General features: G+C 46.4%; 1 protein-coding gene across 1 annotated transcript in view; it reads right to left on the bottom strand.

Annotated features, from left to right (window-relative positions):
- The window catches only part of LOC119450357 (oxidation resistance protein 1-like), a 57,120-nt gene that overhangs the window by 27,684 nt on the left and 11,406 nt on the right, over window positions 1-18,030 (bottom strand). Inside the window, 2 exon segments of the mRNA XM_037713787.2 lie at window positions 1,126-1,212; window positions 4,164-4,271. Of these exon segments, the coding sequence (XP_037569715.1) occupies window positions 1,126-1,212; window positions 4,164-4,271 (195 nt within the window).

Genomic DNA, 18,030 nt, shown 5'->3' with positions numbered 1-18,030 from the left:
CATTGGTTCAATAATATGTTCGCTCTCTCTCCATACCGTGTTGCTGCATGCACCACAGGTGTCATATACAAATTATGAAATGTGCATACAGAATAGACAGGAAGACATCAGTTCTGGCTGCAGGGAATAGTCTATTGTCCAGGAAGATGGCATGTTTTCATTTTGGTTTCACGTTACAGTTCAAGCCACTGTTATTGCTTCTTTATTAACCTTTTTGGATGAGTGTATTAACCCTTTTGGACAAGCAACATTACAGAAAAAAAAATTTTTTTCTGGCCGTATTTTGGTTTTGAGTACTAAGTTTCTGGCTAAATGTCTTCAGCCAACACCGAATGGCACGCAGCAGGCGTCATTTTTCAGTTTAGAGCAGGAACACAAGACTAGGCAGATGAATTTTGGCACGTGACTCGCTTTCTTTTGAAAGCACGGCCATAGGAGACGGACCGATGCAAGATCTCCACCTGCAGTGGTGTCACACACGATGTAAAGCAAAATGTACGCATATGACGAGAGCTGTCTGTGCAAATTCCAAACGAAGCCATACATGGACTGAGCTGAAGCCCACTTGAGTTTTTTTGTTGCCTGGCATTTTCCCTCCATTGCTAAAAAAGTTTACACAAAATATTTTTTTTTCTTTTGGCTCCTTATGCTTATTCTCAATGTGTTTGGCACATTTAGATAAAAAATATAAATTTTCCTCAAGCCTTTATAGTTCTCGTCCTTATAGGGTTAACACAAAATGGTGTTGAACGCAGTGTCAGCATACATGAGAGATAGCATTGGCTTATCTAATAAATAGACATTGTAGTATGTTAGGCTTTCCAAGTTATGCAAAAAAAAAATGCATTTGCAAACACCTATGCATCTTTTAACCCTAGGTATTTCATCTGAAAAACCGCAGCAGTATCTTTAGTTTCTAGAAATAAATGCAGCACAATCTGGACCCTAAGCGTGATGTGATCCAACATGGCTTAGAACATGAGTAGAGTCGCTCTCACTGTTTGGCAGTCCACCAACAAGATAAATATTTATATAGACTGTCTACACCGAGCTGTGTCAAGACTAAATCCTACTAACACTACTAAGCAGCCAAACAAATACTAAATGACAATAATCAAAGCTTGCCTTGTCATCCTCCAGTCTCCCAAGCTCAGGCACGTCAGCTGCATCAGCAGCGTGAGATTCTTGCTCTTTAATAGGGATGTACAGTGTCTGTCAAGAAAATGGGGCCACAGTCAGCAACGCTTACTCCCTTGAGTGTGAAAACAGAAAAGCACTTGAAATTACCAAACATAGGCAAATTTATGAGTCAGTTTATAACGGGAGGCCGCAGGAAATGTTTTAATGCATAAGCATTCTTTGGCGTGCTCCCCAGCCCTGTCACGCGAAAAGTGTAATGCCTTAAATCTGCACGAAAACGCGTAATTTGTAAAATTAAGACATTTAATCCTTATGACAGACAGCTTTAGTTCAACGTTAGTGTAATAGCGGGGTTAAGGAATATAGTGTTACCATTCCGCAAATGAACTTTGCAGAAAGATAGTTTTAGTATAACGTGATGGCATAGTTTATGTATGGGATGCTATTCCATAACGCTTTGAATTTCGCATACATTGTGCACCTAAGTGATTCTATATGTGTGTGTGTCCGGAAAGTGCGAGAGGCAGCACAATGGAAGTCAGGAGCGTGTGGTACTTGTACTTCCCTTGTCTGCCGATCTGCCGCGAAACACACAAGCAGCACAAGCTGTCCACCACTCCGAAATCTTCCAATCTCACAGGCCATATGCCGTCGTCGCGTGTATCTCCCGACTTCACCGATAGGTGGTGCTGGCATCTCGGGGGTTTCTCTCGTTAGGCTTAGACACGTTCAAAACGAGAAGTAATCTAGAAAACTCCTCAAGGTTATCCGTAACACTCTGTTGTTGAAGCGGCCTGAGACTAAGCGAAAACCGTTTACACAGTCATTTGATATGAACGAATTTGCTATGAACGAAGTGAATTCTACAAAAACAAAGCCAAATTCAGTTTGAAGTGGGGGGCCGGGACCGCCACCATGTTTTACGTAAACCACGCAAAAACAGTAACATTAAACCTGAGAAATAGCGTGCGCACGCTAAACGGTATGGGTCGTTTAGCATTCTGCGCATGCGCATTTCGATACTGCTATTCCGGTAAGCCCGCTATTACAGTAAACACGCTAAACTAAAACTGTCTAGTGTAAATGTAGATGTTTGGTAGCTTTTAAGCAGTAAGGAACAACTTAAAGCAAAAAAAAAAAAAAAACTAGAATGAAAAGAGAATACCCATACAGATACATAGGGCTCCTAAGAAAATGCATGGGGAAGCTTATAGTAGGGGTGGGCCAACTTAAATTAGGGGAGTTTTCCAACTTAAAATTTAGACATGGGCCAGATTAAATTTGGGGGTGGGCTAACTAGAACTTTGAACGTGCACCAACTGAAATAAATTTGGCAGTGGGCCAACTTAAATTTGAGGGCTGGGTCAACTTGAAACTTGGGGGCGGGCCAACTTGAAATCGAAGGGTGGGGGGGGGGGAGGGGGGGCTACTTAAAATTTCGGGGTGGCCCAATGTCCAATTGAACGCTGCTGAGCTGCTAAGTTATGAACACCTCGTGGCAAGCGAGCACGTTGAGATGCTTGATGTGTTTTCATTAGGCCTTACCCAGGCGCAGTTAGAATGCAGATGAGAGCTTGCGTGGACAAGGAATGTGTGCATAGCACAGGCTTGCGAGAGTGACATCAAGGGTGACATGGCACCACGCAATGCCTCACGCGCTACTGCGGCAGCTGGTGTTCCCTTTCGACCACTCTGCTCCGTCGTAGCACACTTGTGCTCGGTGTTCCAGCTCAATTGGTATGATTGCATTGAAGGGGCGGATGCGGCAAGAAAACCTGACAATTGTTTACTAAAGCCTAAGCATTCTATGCCACTGGAAAGACCCCGGGTAGACGCGCATAAGCTAGGAAAAGCAAGTAAGCAAAACTAAGCAAAAACAAAGCCACACCAGAGCCAAACAACGCTTACACATTAGTAAACAATTCCCAGAATTCCAGCATAAATATACATCTCGTGAAAAGTTGCAACCATTTCTACCATCCTTAGATGACCTTGAACTCAAAGGTGCCTTGCAATATATTTGTCTTTCTTATTACTGAAACAGCAGTTAGAAGTTTAGAACAGAGTTTGCCGAGTCTGTCAGTACCATTTATTATGTGGATGACTATGGCAGCCATAATCATCGATAAGTCGTCATCAAGTCGTCAGGCTGACTCCTCATCCTTGCCACAGAGAAAAATGTAAAAATTTGCCCACAATTGCCACTGCATTGCTTGCACTACAAATAAATGACTTATACAGAATGGCATTTTGAGCCGGAAAGTAGATTCAATGAGCGTATCTCTGCTCTGCACAACCAAATAAATCAAGACGTATGTGTATTACATGTCCAGCTTGTATGTACTTCTAAAGAACACAGACCTGCTAATAGAAGAGTGCACAATATGCAATGATTTCATTTGAGCACACAAGGTGTACCATACCAATCCTGTGAAACCGCTGTGGAGCATCCATGCAATTGCTTACGTACATAAAACAAAACTATCCCTACAACCGCCACTTCAATTTGAACTGATGCCATTTTAGAAATGGACACTGTGGAGCAGGATGTGCAAAGCACTAAGCTATCATGCAACATTCGCACTTGGCAATTTCTGCAAGGTGCAACCTGAGTCGAATCATTTGGATGTCTACCACAGTACCCAAACATCCTACAGGTGAGAAACAAGGCCGAGTGAACTGCACAAGAGAAAGCAAGCAGGCATTTCTTCACAACTCTCTCTTTTGTTCCTGCAGATTGTCACATTATTTTCTTTTTTCTGAATTTAAAACAATGCAACACAGCACAGGGACAGAAGAGGATATACAAAGCGCTGTCCTCTTCTGTCTTTGTCCCGTGTTGCGTTGTTCTAAGTAAGCACTGTTCTAAATTCAAGATCATCAAACAACAAGCACAAATAATGACATCAATGTTGTTGACAGCTAATATTTGACTTAAGGTATTCAATTTCTGACACTATGGAGCTTGAGTTTGACAAAGTGAGGTTTCACCACTCCGTCTTTGAAAAGTGTTTGCTACTGACCTGACCAGGAAAGATGAGTCTGCTTGTTAACCGGTTCATCGTCGTCAGCTCTCCTGGTGTGCACTCAAACCTTGCAGCAATGCCAGCCAATGTGTCAGAAGCCTTGACCTGCAAGTATATGCAAAACGATCTGTATGCAATGACATACATGGCTTCCAGAACATGTAGCATTCACATAAGCATGATAGGAGATAAAGGCAGTGGAACAAATGCTATCTGTGCATAGAGGACACACTTGAGCTATCAAAGCACTGTCGAGGCACCATCAGTGTCTCAGATTATTTGAGATTGGCGGTGATCAGAAAAATATATCTGATATAGAAGTTCTTGAAATATGTAAAGAGTCAAGAAACAGTAGGCAATTGCTCAACCATGGCAGCAAACAATTTTTTTTTACAGCAAAGCTGTATATGGCTAGGTTCTGGCAGATTCCATCCGTGGACAAAACGACGAGTAGAACAACAATTAGAAAAATGTGGGCCGATCCTGGTGATAGTGCAGAAAGGGTTCAAGTGCAATAACACACACCCCTGTCACGTGGGCCGATCCTGGTGATAATGCAGAAAGGGTCCAAGCTCAATGACACACACCAATGTTGGCTTGGGGACCTGTAAAGCGCCCTTGAACTACCCTTGTCACACGTGGGACCCAAAGAGACAAAAACAATGCTAGTCTATGACGATGCGTGTTGAAACATCAGTGATAAAACGTAATAGTCTAGCAACCAATAGCTGTGTCTCATTCTCTTTTGACATAGCCATTTCCCTAGCAACGTCATCAGTTGCTCCTTCGACTCGGTATGGGTAAGACCCACGTCGCTTGCTCTGAAGAGGAAGAGCGCGCCTTCAAGGAGCGCCGGCGCGCTCAGAGCGTGAATGGATGCGAAATCGATGAGAAGCCAAATGCGCAGCGGCCCAACGTGCTGCGGCCGATGGTGCAATGTAGTGTGGATCTAGTCGCCTAAACTCGCTTTCACTCGCACATACAGCATACGGTGACAGCGATGCAACGAAGTTGTGTGTTGTTTCTTTTTAACCATTTAATATAACCACCAAATAAAAAAGAATTAAAATATAATTAAACAAAGCCAAGCTTCGCTGGTCTTTCATCTTCACATAGTGGAAGGGCTCTGAATTTTAACAGCGAAGCTCTTCTAGCTAACCGTAAAAAGTGCCGCCTGCTGCCGCAAAACCTCGCCGAGCTATGACGTCACTGTGTTGCCTAGTAACCACCTCGCAGAGCGACGTGTGCCTCGCCTCCTCTCCGTGCCGTGCACATGTTGCCATGACATTGGACGTTAAGGAGAGTGAAGGAGAAACTGAGAGCGAGATAGAGAGAGAAATTGTAGCAGCACCAACGAGGCAACGCGCAGAGCTGCCGCCCGCGTTGCATAGCCGCGCATGCGCCGAAGCAGTAGTGATGCCCCCTCACGTTGCATAGTAACCACCAGCGCAGGTGCGCGCTCACTTTACCCGACACAGACACGGCTCCGCCGAGCACCCGCCAGCTGCGCGCGACTGCACATGCGCCGTAACGTCATCCCGGCGTGTCGTCTGTTGCGCGCCGCCCGTACACTGTGTATAGCTTTCGCCCAGTGTGCATGCGCGTGGCCTCGGAGTTTGCCATAAAAGGGGCTGCGCCTAGTGCACGGTGTAAGATATATACTCTTTAGGTGGGGACACTTCTCGGCTTGCTTGCTAGACGCGATCGACCAGATAAAGTAGCAAGGGCGCACGTGTATCGAGGCGGTGACGGCAGCGGATATCTATCGGCGGAACGACGTAACTTCAGTTAGAACGCCGGCGAGAGCGTGCGCCGACAAGGAACGCGCGCATGCCCTCTCCCCGGTGACCTACTTTCGTGCGTCACTCAATCATTTCGGATTTCCCGGAACCGCCGGTTGCTATAACAACGGGAGATCAAACCAATAAAAAGCTTTCTGTGTTGAAGTGTTGATAGGTATCCGCTGCCGTCACCGGGCCGATCGGCGCGCGCCTTTGCTACTTTATCTGGTCGATCGAGTCTGGCGAGTGTCCTCACCTAAAGAGTATATATCTTACACCGTGGCCTAGCGTCAACTTTCGCTAGATATCGAGCGGCTAGCCTCCAACGCGTTCGGCGTTGGCAAGCAACAGCGTTCTTGGCACTGTGCCAACCTTGGTTAGGCCTGCCTGCGTTTGTGGTGTGCAGGACCGCTGTCGCTCGAGTAGGCGCCGACGCGTCCAGCGCTAGTCATGTGAAATGTCGCGAAAGGGAAGGTACATTCGAAAATGATCACTCGAGAATACCTTCCCTACATGGGTAGTTAAGTTAAACCAAGACCTAGAAGTAGCAGCCAGTAAGACTTGAGGATCGACAGTTTCGCTGTGCCTAAGCTTTGCACGACCGAGTGCAAACTTGCCCGTTTGTTGTTTTTCGTTTCTTTGCTTTACATTTATGGAAAGCAGAGACAGCTATCTGAGCACATGCAGTATACTCTTTAAGGCCAAACTCCGATTAATCGCAAGCATGTAGGTAGTTTCACAAAGTGAAACACAAACATATTTTTGATGTCCTATTGCATCTGCCTCCACCACTGTCTATCGATATAAAAAGCACGGACTGGCCCAAATAGCTTGTGCGAACAACCGTGACAAAAGCAGCTCGGCATTAGCACACCACAGCTCAAGCACAGTACGCAGCCTCATCATTATTCGTTGTCTTGCCTGCTTCCTGCATCAGCGGTGCCAGTGAACCAGAACAAAGCCAGAGCAACCAGCTCCCTGATATGTCAGTCTTGCTGCAACATCGCGTTTGGCGATGCAATGCATACATTACCAGCAAGCACATTATGTGCCCAGAAAAACCGCAGCAACACGTCACTTGTGCTTGCAGGATGCACAATCGGCTTGCTCCAAACATGCCTGGCATTGGAAGGTGCTGCCAAACAATCCCAATAGTACAAACCTCACCACAGCCCTACACAGAAATGAATGCTTATGCAAATTTCGACAACATTCTGAGAGAAGCAGTAACAGAAGTCACAGAAACTGTTCTCTCCTCACTTCTGCCAAGACAGACGAAAATGCAAAAACTACGACATGCATCTATTTGGACACCAGAAGGACAATTGTACGCTTATGTAAATTTACATGCATAAAAATTATATTACAGCAGAATTCATTGTGCACTCTACAGGCACAGCTGCACATTAGTCATGGAAGACTCCTGGAACATGAAAACAATTAAGTCAGGCACAATGACAAACGGAGTGTAGTTGGAGAGAAAACATAAGCAACAACGCTGCTCGTTTAAGGATGATAACACAGAAGTGTGAGCTGCATTTCAAAATTCAATTAAGAAAAGGGAGATGTCATCTGAATAGAAGACGTGCAAAGCTCTACAGACATTTAAACTTCGTGTTACCCAGAAAGCAGCAGCAGTGTTCTTGCTGCTAGCAGGAACAAAGCAGCACCGTATGATAGGGTCGAAATAACGGCAACCGGCGTTTCGAATCTTCGATTGTACTGCGCGAAGCCATTCACAAGGAAACCAGAAATTGAATCGTAGCTTAGAGCCGCGTACGTTTCAAGCAGCGCGGACGCTAAGCATGGCCTCCGAGATTAGGCTACACGCACCACCCAATCTCTGAGGTCATGCGCGATGACGGCTCACAGCACGAACGCTCAAGAGACGCGGCCATTTGGTAGCGGGGAAGGCGGTAGAACACACGCGCAGTTAATTATGGGGTTTCACGTGCCAAAACTGCGATCTGATTATGAGGCACGCCGCAGTGGGGGACTCCGGAAAATTTCGACCACCTGGGTTTCTTTAACGTGCACCTAAATCTAAGTACACGGGTGTTTTCGCATTTCGCCCTCATCGAAATGCAGCCGCCGTGGCCGGGATTCGATCCCGTGACCTCGTGCTTAGCAGCCCAACACCATAGCCACCAAGCAACCACGGCGGATCACACGCGCAGTTGAGCCTCGCGGAGGGGCCGCATATAATTAAAAGAAGGCGCGGGCGGGCTATTAAGGACCAGCGTTCTCTGTGCAAGGGTGTTATTCTGGACATTCCACCATATCGTAAAATTCGCCATCTTGTCAGCTATGGCCTATCCGATTGGCTCAAAATGCCACCGTTACAAAATTTACAATTTGGCGGAATGTCCAGAATAACACCCCTGTACAAAACGCTGGTCTTTAGGCGCCTGCGCCTTCCTTTAATTATATGCGGTCAGGAGTGCTATTCTGGATATCGTCAAATTCCGACATATGGTCAAGTTCAGTAATGGCGGCATTTTGATCTAATCAGAGAGGCCGCAGCAACGCTGTGGTCCAATCAGAGAAGACAAGAAGGCTAAGTCGACAATACGGTGGAACTTGACAACGTCCAGGGGTGAGATCTTATAACGGCTCGGAAAGCAAACCGTTAGAGATCGCGCCCCAGAATAGCAAACCAGGTCGCTTCCTGTACAGCGCTCCGCGACTGCAGGCGATGCGTACGCGGTTTCTCACGTTACACAGACGACGCTTGCGTAACACAAAGCGCAAGCGCGATGAGTCACTGTGGTCGATCGAGTAAAAAAACACGCATGCACATGCGGAGAAAATCAAAATGGTCGAACGTCAACCCTCCACGATAGATAAGCAATGTGCATCAGGTCACCAATTGACGAAAGGAGAAAAGCCGCTGGCTGCGCGCTATGAAATTATTAATGCCGTAAGTCAGTAATATATACCCCAATGGTTTTGTTAAAACAGGTTTTTCAACCGCCAGCTCAGAAGAAATCTCAAATCCAACGACGCTACGATGGATAAATGTATCGGAGAAAACCTTGGTGGTTAAACGACGTCGCACGCTTTTTACAAGTTGACAGTGTTAGATGGAGTTCTTAGAAGGAGATGGAGTGTTAGATGGAGATGGGTAGAGTAAGGATCGAGAAGCGGGAAACTACCAACAACGCCAGGTACTAGAGGCCACACTAAAAAAAAGTTCTCCATATATACGTATATGCTGATCTCGCGTGCGGTACGAAACGGCAGATGACGGTAAGGCATAAAAACGTTCGCAATGAAATATTCTTAGAAATAGATAAGATAAAAGACAAACTCCAAAAAGCGAAATTCTCAGACGTGTTAACCCCCATACGTACACTTAAGCTGGGTATTCTGAAGCTACGCCTGTCCAATGATCTATTACGTCCTTGCAAGGCACAGCGGCGCAACGGTATCCAACTGAAAATCGCACAACGACGACAGGATAGAAAGGCGTAGCAGGCGTTCTCGCATCGCGCGCAATCGTGACTGAAACCGCGCTCGCCGCCTAATACCTAGACCATAGTTGCGGAGTGGCAACTCCCGAATTGCAATGACTCCTGAATCATTCCACATTTTCAAACACTCGGAATGAAATTGCAATGGAACGATGGCAGCAGCTTAGCAGATGGAATGGGAACGGAATGGAAGCCCGAGATTCCGGAATGGAGTTGGAGTGGAATGGGCATGCACATACTCAGAGCGCTACTGTTGATTATTTTAGGTTATACTACAAAAGCGGTAAATTTGCAAGTTAGACTAAACTAGATTTGGCTAATTTATCACATTTCTCAACTTTTACTCAATACGGCATTTTCAGTATCTACCAATTAAACGGTGACTACCTCTGCCGCGGTAATTATAGACAACACGGTATTTACACATCATATACTTATGATGATACGGAAACTTTTCTTCGTTATCATTGTTGCAGTTCATTTAAAGCCAGTAACTTTAGTTAAAGTCAGCTCCTTAGTTTTAGTGCACTCCTTAACATTTAATTAAAGAGCTCGGTTGCCAACAATTATTCGATTGAGCAATAGCATGTGCAGACCAAAAACGGCCCCGTCGCAAACGGTTACACCCTGCGCGAGTCCATGCTAATTTCGAAAGCCTGCCATATTTTTTCGTACACTGTCGAGAATCCAGAAGGCGTTATAAGAGGCAGTCAGAGGTGCGAGTTGGAAAATTGTGTGCAATAGTAAAAAAAAAAAAAAAAAAAAAGTCAGACTTCAGTAATTCCTTCGGCTCTGAATCATATACTGCACCAGAAGCATTCTCCGTGAAGACCAGCATCTTAATTTTGCTTGCCTGCTTTTTCGTCAAATAATTGCACTCATCCACTATGGGGGACACGGTGTACAATCATTTGCTTCATGAATAATAATTAGAGTGATTACAGGCAACAACACCCTGAAGAGATAAGACAACAAAGTGTTGTCATTCACGAGCAAAAAAAAAAAATGCAATACAGAAATAGAACGTAACACTATTTGTTACGTTGTTTTCTTAACACTGTTACACTGTTAAAGAGTTCAAAATATGTCGTTTTCTCTTTAGTTAAGCAAGCGCTAGTAGTAAACAATTATAGAGGAAGCGTTTTTTTACTGGAATTCAAGGATTGGACCAGTTCAGCCACTCCGAAGGAGTAGGAATGGTCCAACTCTCACCACTCCAAGGAGTTGAAAGGAGTGGAATTACGAAGATCTCCCCTCCCTGGAATTGAGTTAGAATGGAATGGAGGGCTACACTCCGCTATACTCTGCCATATACACCCGTCTCGCGCATTTTTTGGAGTACGCGACAAACAATGGAGCTCGTTCTTTTTTTTTTTTTTTTTTTTTCATTAAGCGCGAGCGCGTGCGCGGTGCCATCGATGGCGGCACTTTTTTTTTTTTCCCCTCCGCCTTCTTCCACGGCTTTGCAGTTAACAAAATAGAACGCGAGCTCGTTCGCTTTCTTCACGCGGAGCACTCCCCGACGGGATGAGAAAGCGAACGCACGTATATACGTATTAACGCGATAGCGTTTAGGGCCCCGTGTCGCCGAAAATCCGGCGTCGCCAACCGGCGTGTGATCGCGGGTGGCGGAGAATATCATCCAACCACATCGACCGCGCAGGCCCTCCACGTGGTGCAAGGTTTTGGTGAACAAAAATTGAATTTCTCACAGTGAAATCCGTCAGAAAAATGGTAAAGTACGACTTTACCATTCGGCGTCGGATTCGGCGTCGGATTCACCGTCGGCCTGTTTTTACCAATCGGCATCGGATTGTAATTTGAATGTACGAGAAAACCCAATTATGTTACGAGGAAACTCAAACACAAACCGCATTTCCAGCATTTCTACCAGACCTGCGCGCGTCGGGGCAATAGCAAACAATAAAGTAATAAAAAAAGTGCTAAGGCCTTCACATTTTAATTTAAGACCACTATATATTGCCCCTAGAAGAACGTCTTTCCAGCAATGCATTTCAGTTTAGAAGTGAAGCCGACATTAAGGGGATCGGTGTAAGCTTGGTCTTTCCACGTTAAGTGTTGGCAGTGAATGAAGCCTACTTGTCGTATGCGAACGATGCGGTGCGAACGGGTCCCGATAACGCTATCGCGTTCTACTCTTAAAGTCGAAGCTTAAGCATCCTCCAATTTTTTTATACTATAGGTATATGCTGGGGCACGTACAGCCCCGCCGGCGCCTTTTAGATTTGATCGCATTGCGCAACGAACGTCAGAAACGAAAATCAAGAGCAAAAGATGATTCGCAATTGTTCGCTGCGTGTTTGGAGTGCGAATTGGCTTTCCAACACAACAGCTAGTCCACCGAGGGTTAAAAAAAAAAAAGCGACATTTCTCCCCCCTTTCGCTACTGTCAGTTCGGTCGCTCCGTGGCGCTCTTATCGCGATCGCGGGCCGTTTTGTTCACGTTCCGGTTTGTTTACCTGTTTTCCTTTGGGTCATACCTAAGCTGGCGCGTTCGCTTTTGTCTGATCTGCATATACTCCAACGGCAAAGGATGAAAAGACGCCGAAGCAACGATCGAGAGCCGATTAGACGTATCCGCACGAGGGCGCGTGCATCTCTAGCCTTATCAGAACAAATGAGAACCCTTGCACAGTTTCGTGCGAAAGCGCGACCGACAACGCAAGCAATGGTATCACTAGAAGTGCATCATAACAGCGACAACAGCAGTGACTGACGTGTTCATCACATCTCCGCATTTCTTTGTGGGAAATAAAGAAACATAATGGCGCATGTCAGCCGCGCCTTATGCACGATCATCAAGAGGCGCACACATGGGCGCTCTAAAGCCACGCGCCAAAGACACGCCCAGAATAGGTTCACTGCGTTGCCGCTTTATTTTGGGAAGTCACGCTAAACAGGCTTCACTGCAGGTTAGAACGGTTGGAAGAATAATATATATATATATATATATATATATATATATATATATATATATATATATATATATACTCGTATTGCTATTTTTTATAGGTATTACCAACTGTCCGCGCATTTGAACTGTGACTTACAGGCACGAGCTGATAGTGCTCTTGGCATTTATTATGAACTTCATACACTTTAGAGGTATTTTTATTTATTTATTTCAATCCCCTACAGGCCCAGAGGGCACTACATAGGGGGGGGGGGATTTTTTATACAGTCATAATGCACAACAAAGTTGCAAATACAAATGGCAATAGCAAAATACACAAAAGAAAAATATCGCGGTCTTGTGACGACAAATATGGGCTGATCCCGAAGGCCGTGAAGTTGTATTTGCATGTAGTGACCCCAACCGCTCGGCCAACAGGAGCACAGGTTCTATTCAACGAGCCCCAGTCTTGCGAGATCACGTCAAAACATGGGTACCCCTAATGGCACGTACACACTAGCGGCAAAACGCGCAAATGGTGTACCCCTAACAGAGCTACAACTCGGATTAATTGTAATTCGACACACACGCACACAAAGTAAACGTTTTTGCACTGGCATAGCCAAACTTTGTGCTTATAACGAGTTCCGTACTCCTCTAACGAAGTAATATGCTAAATGGTACACAAACCAAGAATCGGGAAACAAGTGGTAAAGACTTCATGCAAAACGGAATTTATTCCTGCATAACGCGAGCTGCTTCCACGGAGCGCAACCTAAGACGTCTTCGAAGAAAAAGGTTATCAGCAAAACAAGGGGGTGGGAGCGCGGAATGCTTGAAGATGCAGTTCAACGAACCGATAACTTCCACTTCAGGCTGCGATAAAATGACAGCGAGAGTGGAAGACGCACTTGACTAGCAAACGTTTAGCCGCTTATCTTCAGTTTACATTCTTTTTTTTTCCTCTTTTATGACACCACCACTCCATGCTTACACGTGGCCAAGGACGAATTCGCTAGGGGCGTGAGGAACGCCGCCATGTTTGAGTGGTGGGAGATAACGCTTTCTGAATGGGCGCCGCGCTTTCCTGATACACGACCATCCGATCATCTGATAAAGCAGTGCCTCCACGCGAAAAAAAAAAAAAAAAAAACTCGCGCCCCCGATACATTATGCGAATGTAATGAACGCCAGTTGACCTATCGAACTTAATTTTGATTAACAAAACTTGACTTTTCCTTTTAAAGATTGTGATAGCAAACAACTGCGCCCTCACGTATATATCCCACAAATGCAGTAAATGGAGTTCATTAAGAGTCCTCCAAGCGTCCTCCAAGATTGGTGCACGTTAAAGAGTCCCCAGGTGGTCAAACTTAATCCGGAGCACTACGGCGTGCCTCACAACCAGACGCCATAATCAGACTCAACAAGAGGAGGGAAAGCTGTGTTGATCTTACGTATTCGCTGAAATGAATGTATTTTATCCTTGGGGCTTTCGCCACACGCCTTCCGTGGGCGCTCATGCGCTGGCGGCGACGCTCGTCATGCGAGTTCAATTTATAAAAAAATACACCACAGTATAGGACGACAGCATGGCCTCGGAGCGTCTTCCAGAGAAGGGCCCCAGATTCGTGGTCTGCCACTACAGGCGCTCACGTAACAGCAGCACCCGAAGCAAACAAATTACGGAAGGTGCAAATAAAACGCTCATCGGTGACACGAAAGGCGGGCGCGTGCAAGAAGCGGCACAGTATATAGTAACGATTACGAGAAGGACAACACGTTACCTCGCGTGGCCGACGAAAATTGCGCGGGAGCAATGTACACCGCTCTAGGCCTTACACGGCAAACAGGACAACAGCTTAAGGACACATGAGCGCAACGTTGCGTCCTGTATCCTTAAGCTGTTGTACCGTCATCGCACTGTTTCTCCGCAACGGTACACACGTGCCCTCTGTACAACTTTATGAAAGGCGAAATTGTCATACACCCGAATGTAACACGAAGCTACAAAGTCAGAAAGAAAAGCTTTGCAGTTGAGGAAAAATTCGTCCTGGTCCGGGATTCGAACCGCGGACCAACGTCTTTCCGGGGCGGTCGCTCTCTCTATATATGTATACCATCTGAGCTAACCATGGAAGAGTGCGAATTAATCGACAACTCGAAGCACAGGGACACTGGATATGTCAAAGCAGTTCTGCGGAATCAATTCGAAGTCAGCTCTCCCTTGACATATTTTGTATGCATATGCACCCATGCACTATACACGTAGAAACCACGTGTCCTTCCGAACTTGAGCATTCTTTCCTAGCGCTCTCTTAGCCGGCTTTTTCTGACGTGGGTCGATGCTTCGTTCCCGATGGTTGTTGCGCGCAATGTTTTACAAGCGCGGGTTCAGACACGATTCGACGAATCCGCACGCGTGGTCGGCGTATGAAACCACTGTCCTTGAACTGCATACAACGACAGACGCCGCGACGCGTTCACTATGCTTGCGAGGCACCCAAACAAGTTGTAGACAGAAAAAGATAAACAATGAAGACGGCGCGAATAGTGATGGCGACAGCCGTTGCGCGCGTGGATTCAACAATGGACAATGGACGACGCCTCCGTAAGGCGGGAGCGATATCGGTTGTAAACAAACACTGACTGCCTAAGGTGCTGCGCACTGCCCTCCGTCACTAGCCCGCGTAGCGGCAAGCTTCCTGTTGCCCGATGGAAACCGCCTGTTATGATGCCAAGGCGGGTGTTTTGGCACAGCAGTTCGACTCGCGGTCGAAGCACCTCGAACATGTCCTTCGCTTATAGTGCAATGTGAAAACTACGTTGCCACGGGCAGACGCCGACTCTAGTGTGGGTTCGAGACTACACGCGGATGACATGTGACTTGCGTATCATTCGTGGACCCACCGCGGTGAATTGGTGGTTGGCGTTGCGCTGCTAATCAAGCTCGAGGTGGCGAGTTCGATAATGGCCGCGGCGGCCGCGCTTCGATGGGGGCGAAATGCACGTGTACTTAGATTGGTGCACGTTAAAGAGTCCCCATGTGGTCAAACTTAATCTGGAGCACTATACGGCGTGCCTCATAATCAGACGTCACGATCCTTGGTATATTTTGTGCACTGAAACAATGCATTCTTCTGGCCAATCCTGAGGTGCGCTCAGACTCGGGTATCATCATCAGCATAATCAGCCTATATTTTATGTCCACTGCAGGATAAAAGGCCTCTCCCTGCGACCTCCAATTACCCCTGTCTTGCGCTAGCTGATTCGAACTTGCGCTCGCAAATTTCCTAACTTCATCAACCCACCTAGTTTTCTGCCAATCCACCTAGTTCTGCCGTCCTCGGGTATGGGTATGATAAATCCTTCGGCGACGTACCGCTGAGACCGCATGTATCAGTTAACCATAACCCGCCCTCCGTAAACAATTTAATTCTTGGTTGGGTAAGCCTATACACTGCATAAATAGGAAATTTACCACTGCAGTGCTGATCCCACGAATTGAAAACGACCAGCACTCAGGGGAACCACTCCGCCCAACACGAGTTAAATTGGTAGATGCGTGTTTATGACACTTTTTTTTTTTTCAATAAACCCTACACCCAAGAACATTCCCCCCCCCCCCCCCCCCCATTTATTTGGAGAGCAGAAGGTTATTTGGACTAATGCCTCTTTTCTAAGGATCACGTATTTACCGGTCACTGGCAAATGGCCCCGAGACCACCTCCCAGCAAAAAGTATAGTCGGGGGACCCACAAATCACATCCGCCCCACCTCCAAGTGACCCCTGACATCACACAGCAGCGAGAGCGCGTGTTTGAGGCGTCCAATCCGAAAATAGTCGCGACGCGCACGCCGCCTAAGCAAGCCGCGCGCGAGCCGAAATCGGAAGCAATCAATGAAGCAAGCCGCTGAGGCAGAAAGCTACATAATAATGTACGCTGCACTGAACGACAGCACATGTTGCCGTCGTTCAGCCGGCCGAAATTTTCAAATGCGTTGTTTCCGTCGCCGAGTCACGCGAGCATTCTGCGCCGATACACAGCTTCTATCAATTGTTCGTGATCTCGTTGCTTTTCGTGTCTCCTGTGAGATCGCCATCAATTAAAAAAAAAGTGTAGCAGTTGATAGCTCATGTTATCACCATCTTGTGCGCAGCTATAGCCTCCGTTACGAAGAAAGCTATGCCAACCATCTCGCGTTTGGGGTAATGCACCAGATTGGTTAAAGTCGCTACTTGAGCTCGTTCGGAGGGCAGTTGGCCGCGGATTGATGTGAGGTGGGACTCCATAGCCCGATATCCCTTTCCTTCACGGGACGCACTGTATCAAGGTTCAAATTGTTTTCTGTTTCCATTCTGTCCTTGTCAGTAGCGCGCCCAGCAGTGTAGTGTAGCGCACCCAGCGTGTAGTGCATGTTATCAATAATGAAAGGGCTTGCGAAGGCGCAACCGAACATTACGTGCTTTTCGTCAAGACACTGAGTTTAATGTCAAGGTGAATTTCCGTCTTATCAGCTAGTTATCGCTGCTCAGTCGCTCTTTGGGTGGGAGGCCGGCCACCTGAGACTGTCCAGAGTTGACGATTCTTACGCCGCGGAATCGTTCAATGCCCGCCTCGAGGAAGAGGGCCAAGTACTTGCGTAAGAGCCGTTGTGAACAGCAAACGTAAAGCGCGCAAACCGCAACAGCTCAAATCATTACATAAGCAAGATTGAAAACACAGTGTGGACGAAAATGGGCCTTGTCATCCGAAGCTTTTCCTCTCCGTGTTTTCAATTATAAAACGCCAAATGGCGGCTTTCATGTTTCAGCGACTATAATGAATTAATGATCTTACAGAGACGGGTAAGTCTCAGTAAATAATCCCGCGTAATCCCGGTACGTCTACCATCCCGCATGTGTTTCACTTATAGTTGGAGAATGCCAGCAAACTTGAAAGTAGAAAAAATCGAGAAGCAGACAGACAAAGTGACAGGAAGGTCACTTTGTCTATGGAAGTGACAGGAAGGCAGCCACCTTCCTGTCACTTTGTATATGTCTGCTGCTCGATTTTTTCTACTTTCAAGTTTGCTGGCATTCTCCAAGTATAACCATGTACCAACTAGCCCAACAAGCCACTCTCGTGTTTCACTTGTATATCTTCGTGCTGCTCTCGGGTGTATGACAATTTTCTCCTTCGAACTTAAACTAAAACGCTTGAAAAACACGCACGTTCTATTTAAGCAATACTGCAATGCCCAGGACCCTGTGATTAACAAATCAGTATTCCACGGCGCCTATAGCGAAAGCAGCAGCCACGAAAAACGAAACTATAGCTAAGCCAGCAGGAGGGGGAGGAAAAGAGAGGGGAAAATGGGGAGGTTATTAGCCATAAAGTGACACAAAAGTAAAACAAAAGTTTGGGTTAGCTGTCTTCTGTATACACGACCATGTTGCGCTGCACGGTACTGTAAGAGAAGGTACTAGCATTATTCCCTGGCATGTCACGTGCCCTGGTTGTGCCGCTTCGACGCAAGCACAATAAACACCTAATTGATGGTATGCTCTTTAAATGGACACTAAGTAGGAAGATTACCCTTGGGCCTGTCTCGCTACTTGCCATCGTCCCCTGTTCGAGCGCAAAAGCTTGGCGTCAATAACTATTTTGCAATAGCGAAACGGCAACCCTATTAAAATGGGCCTACACGATCAA

This window comes from Dermacentor silvarum, chromosome 4, assembly GCF_013339745.2.
Source record: "Dermacentor silvarum isolate Dsil-2018 chromosome 4, BIME_Dsil_1.4, whole genome shotgun sequence".
NCBI lineage: Eukaryota > Metazoa > Arthropoda > Arachnida > Ixodida > Ixodidae > Dermacentor > Dermacentor silvarum.
This window is presented reverse-complemented; position numbering and strand designations above follow the sequence as displayed.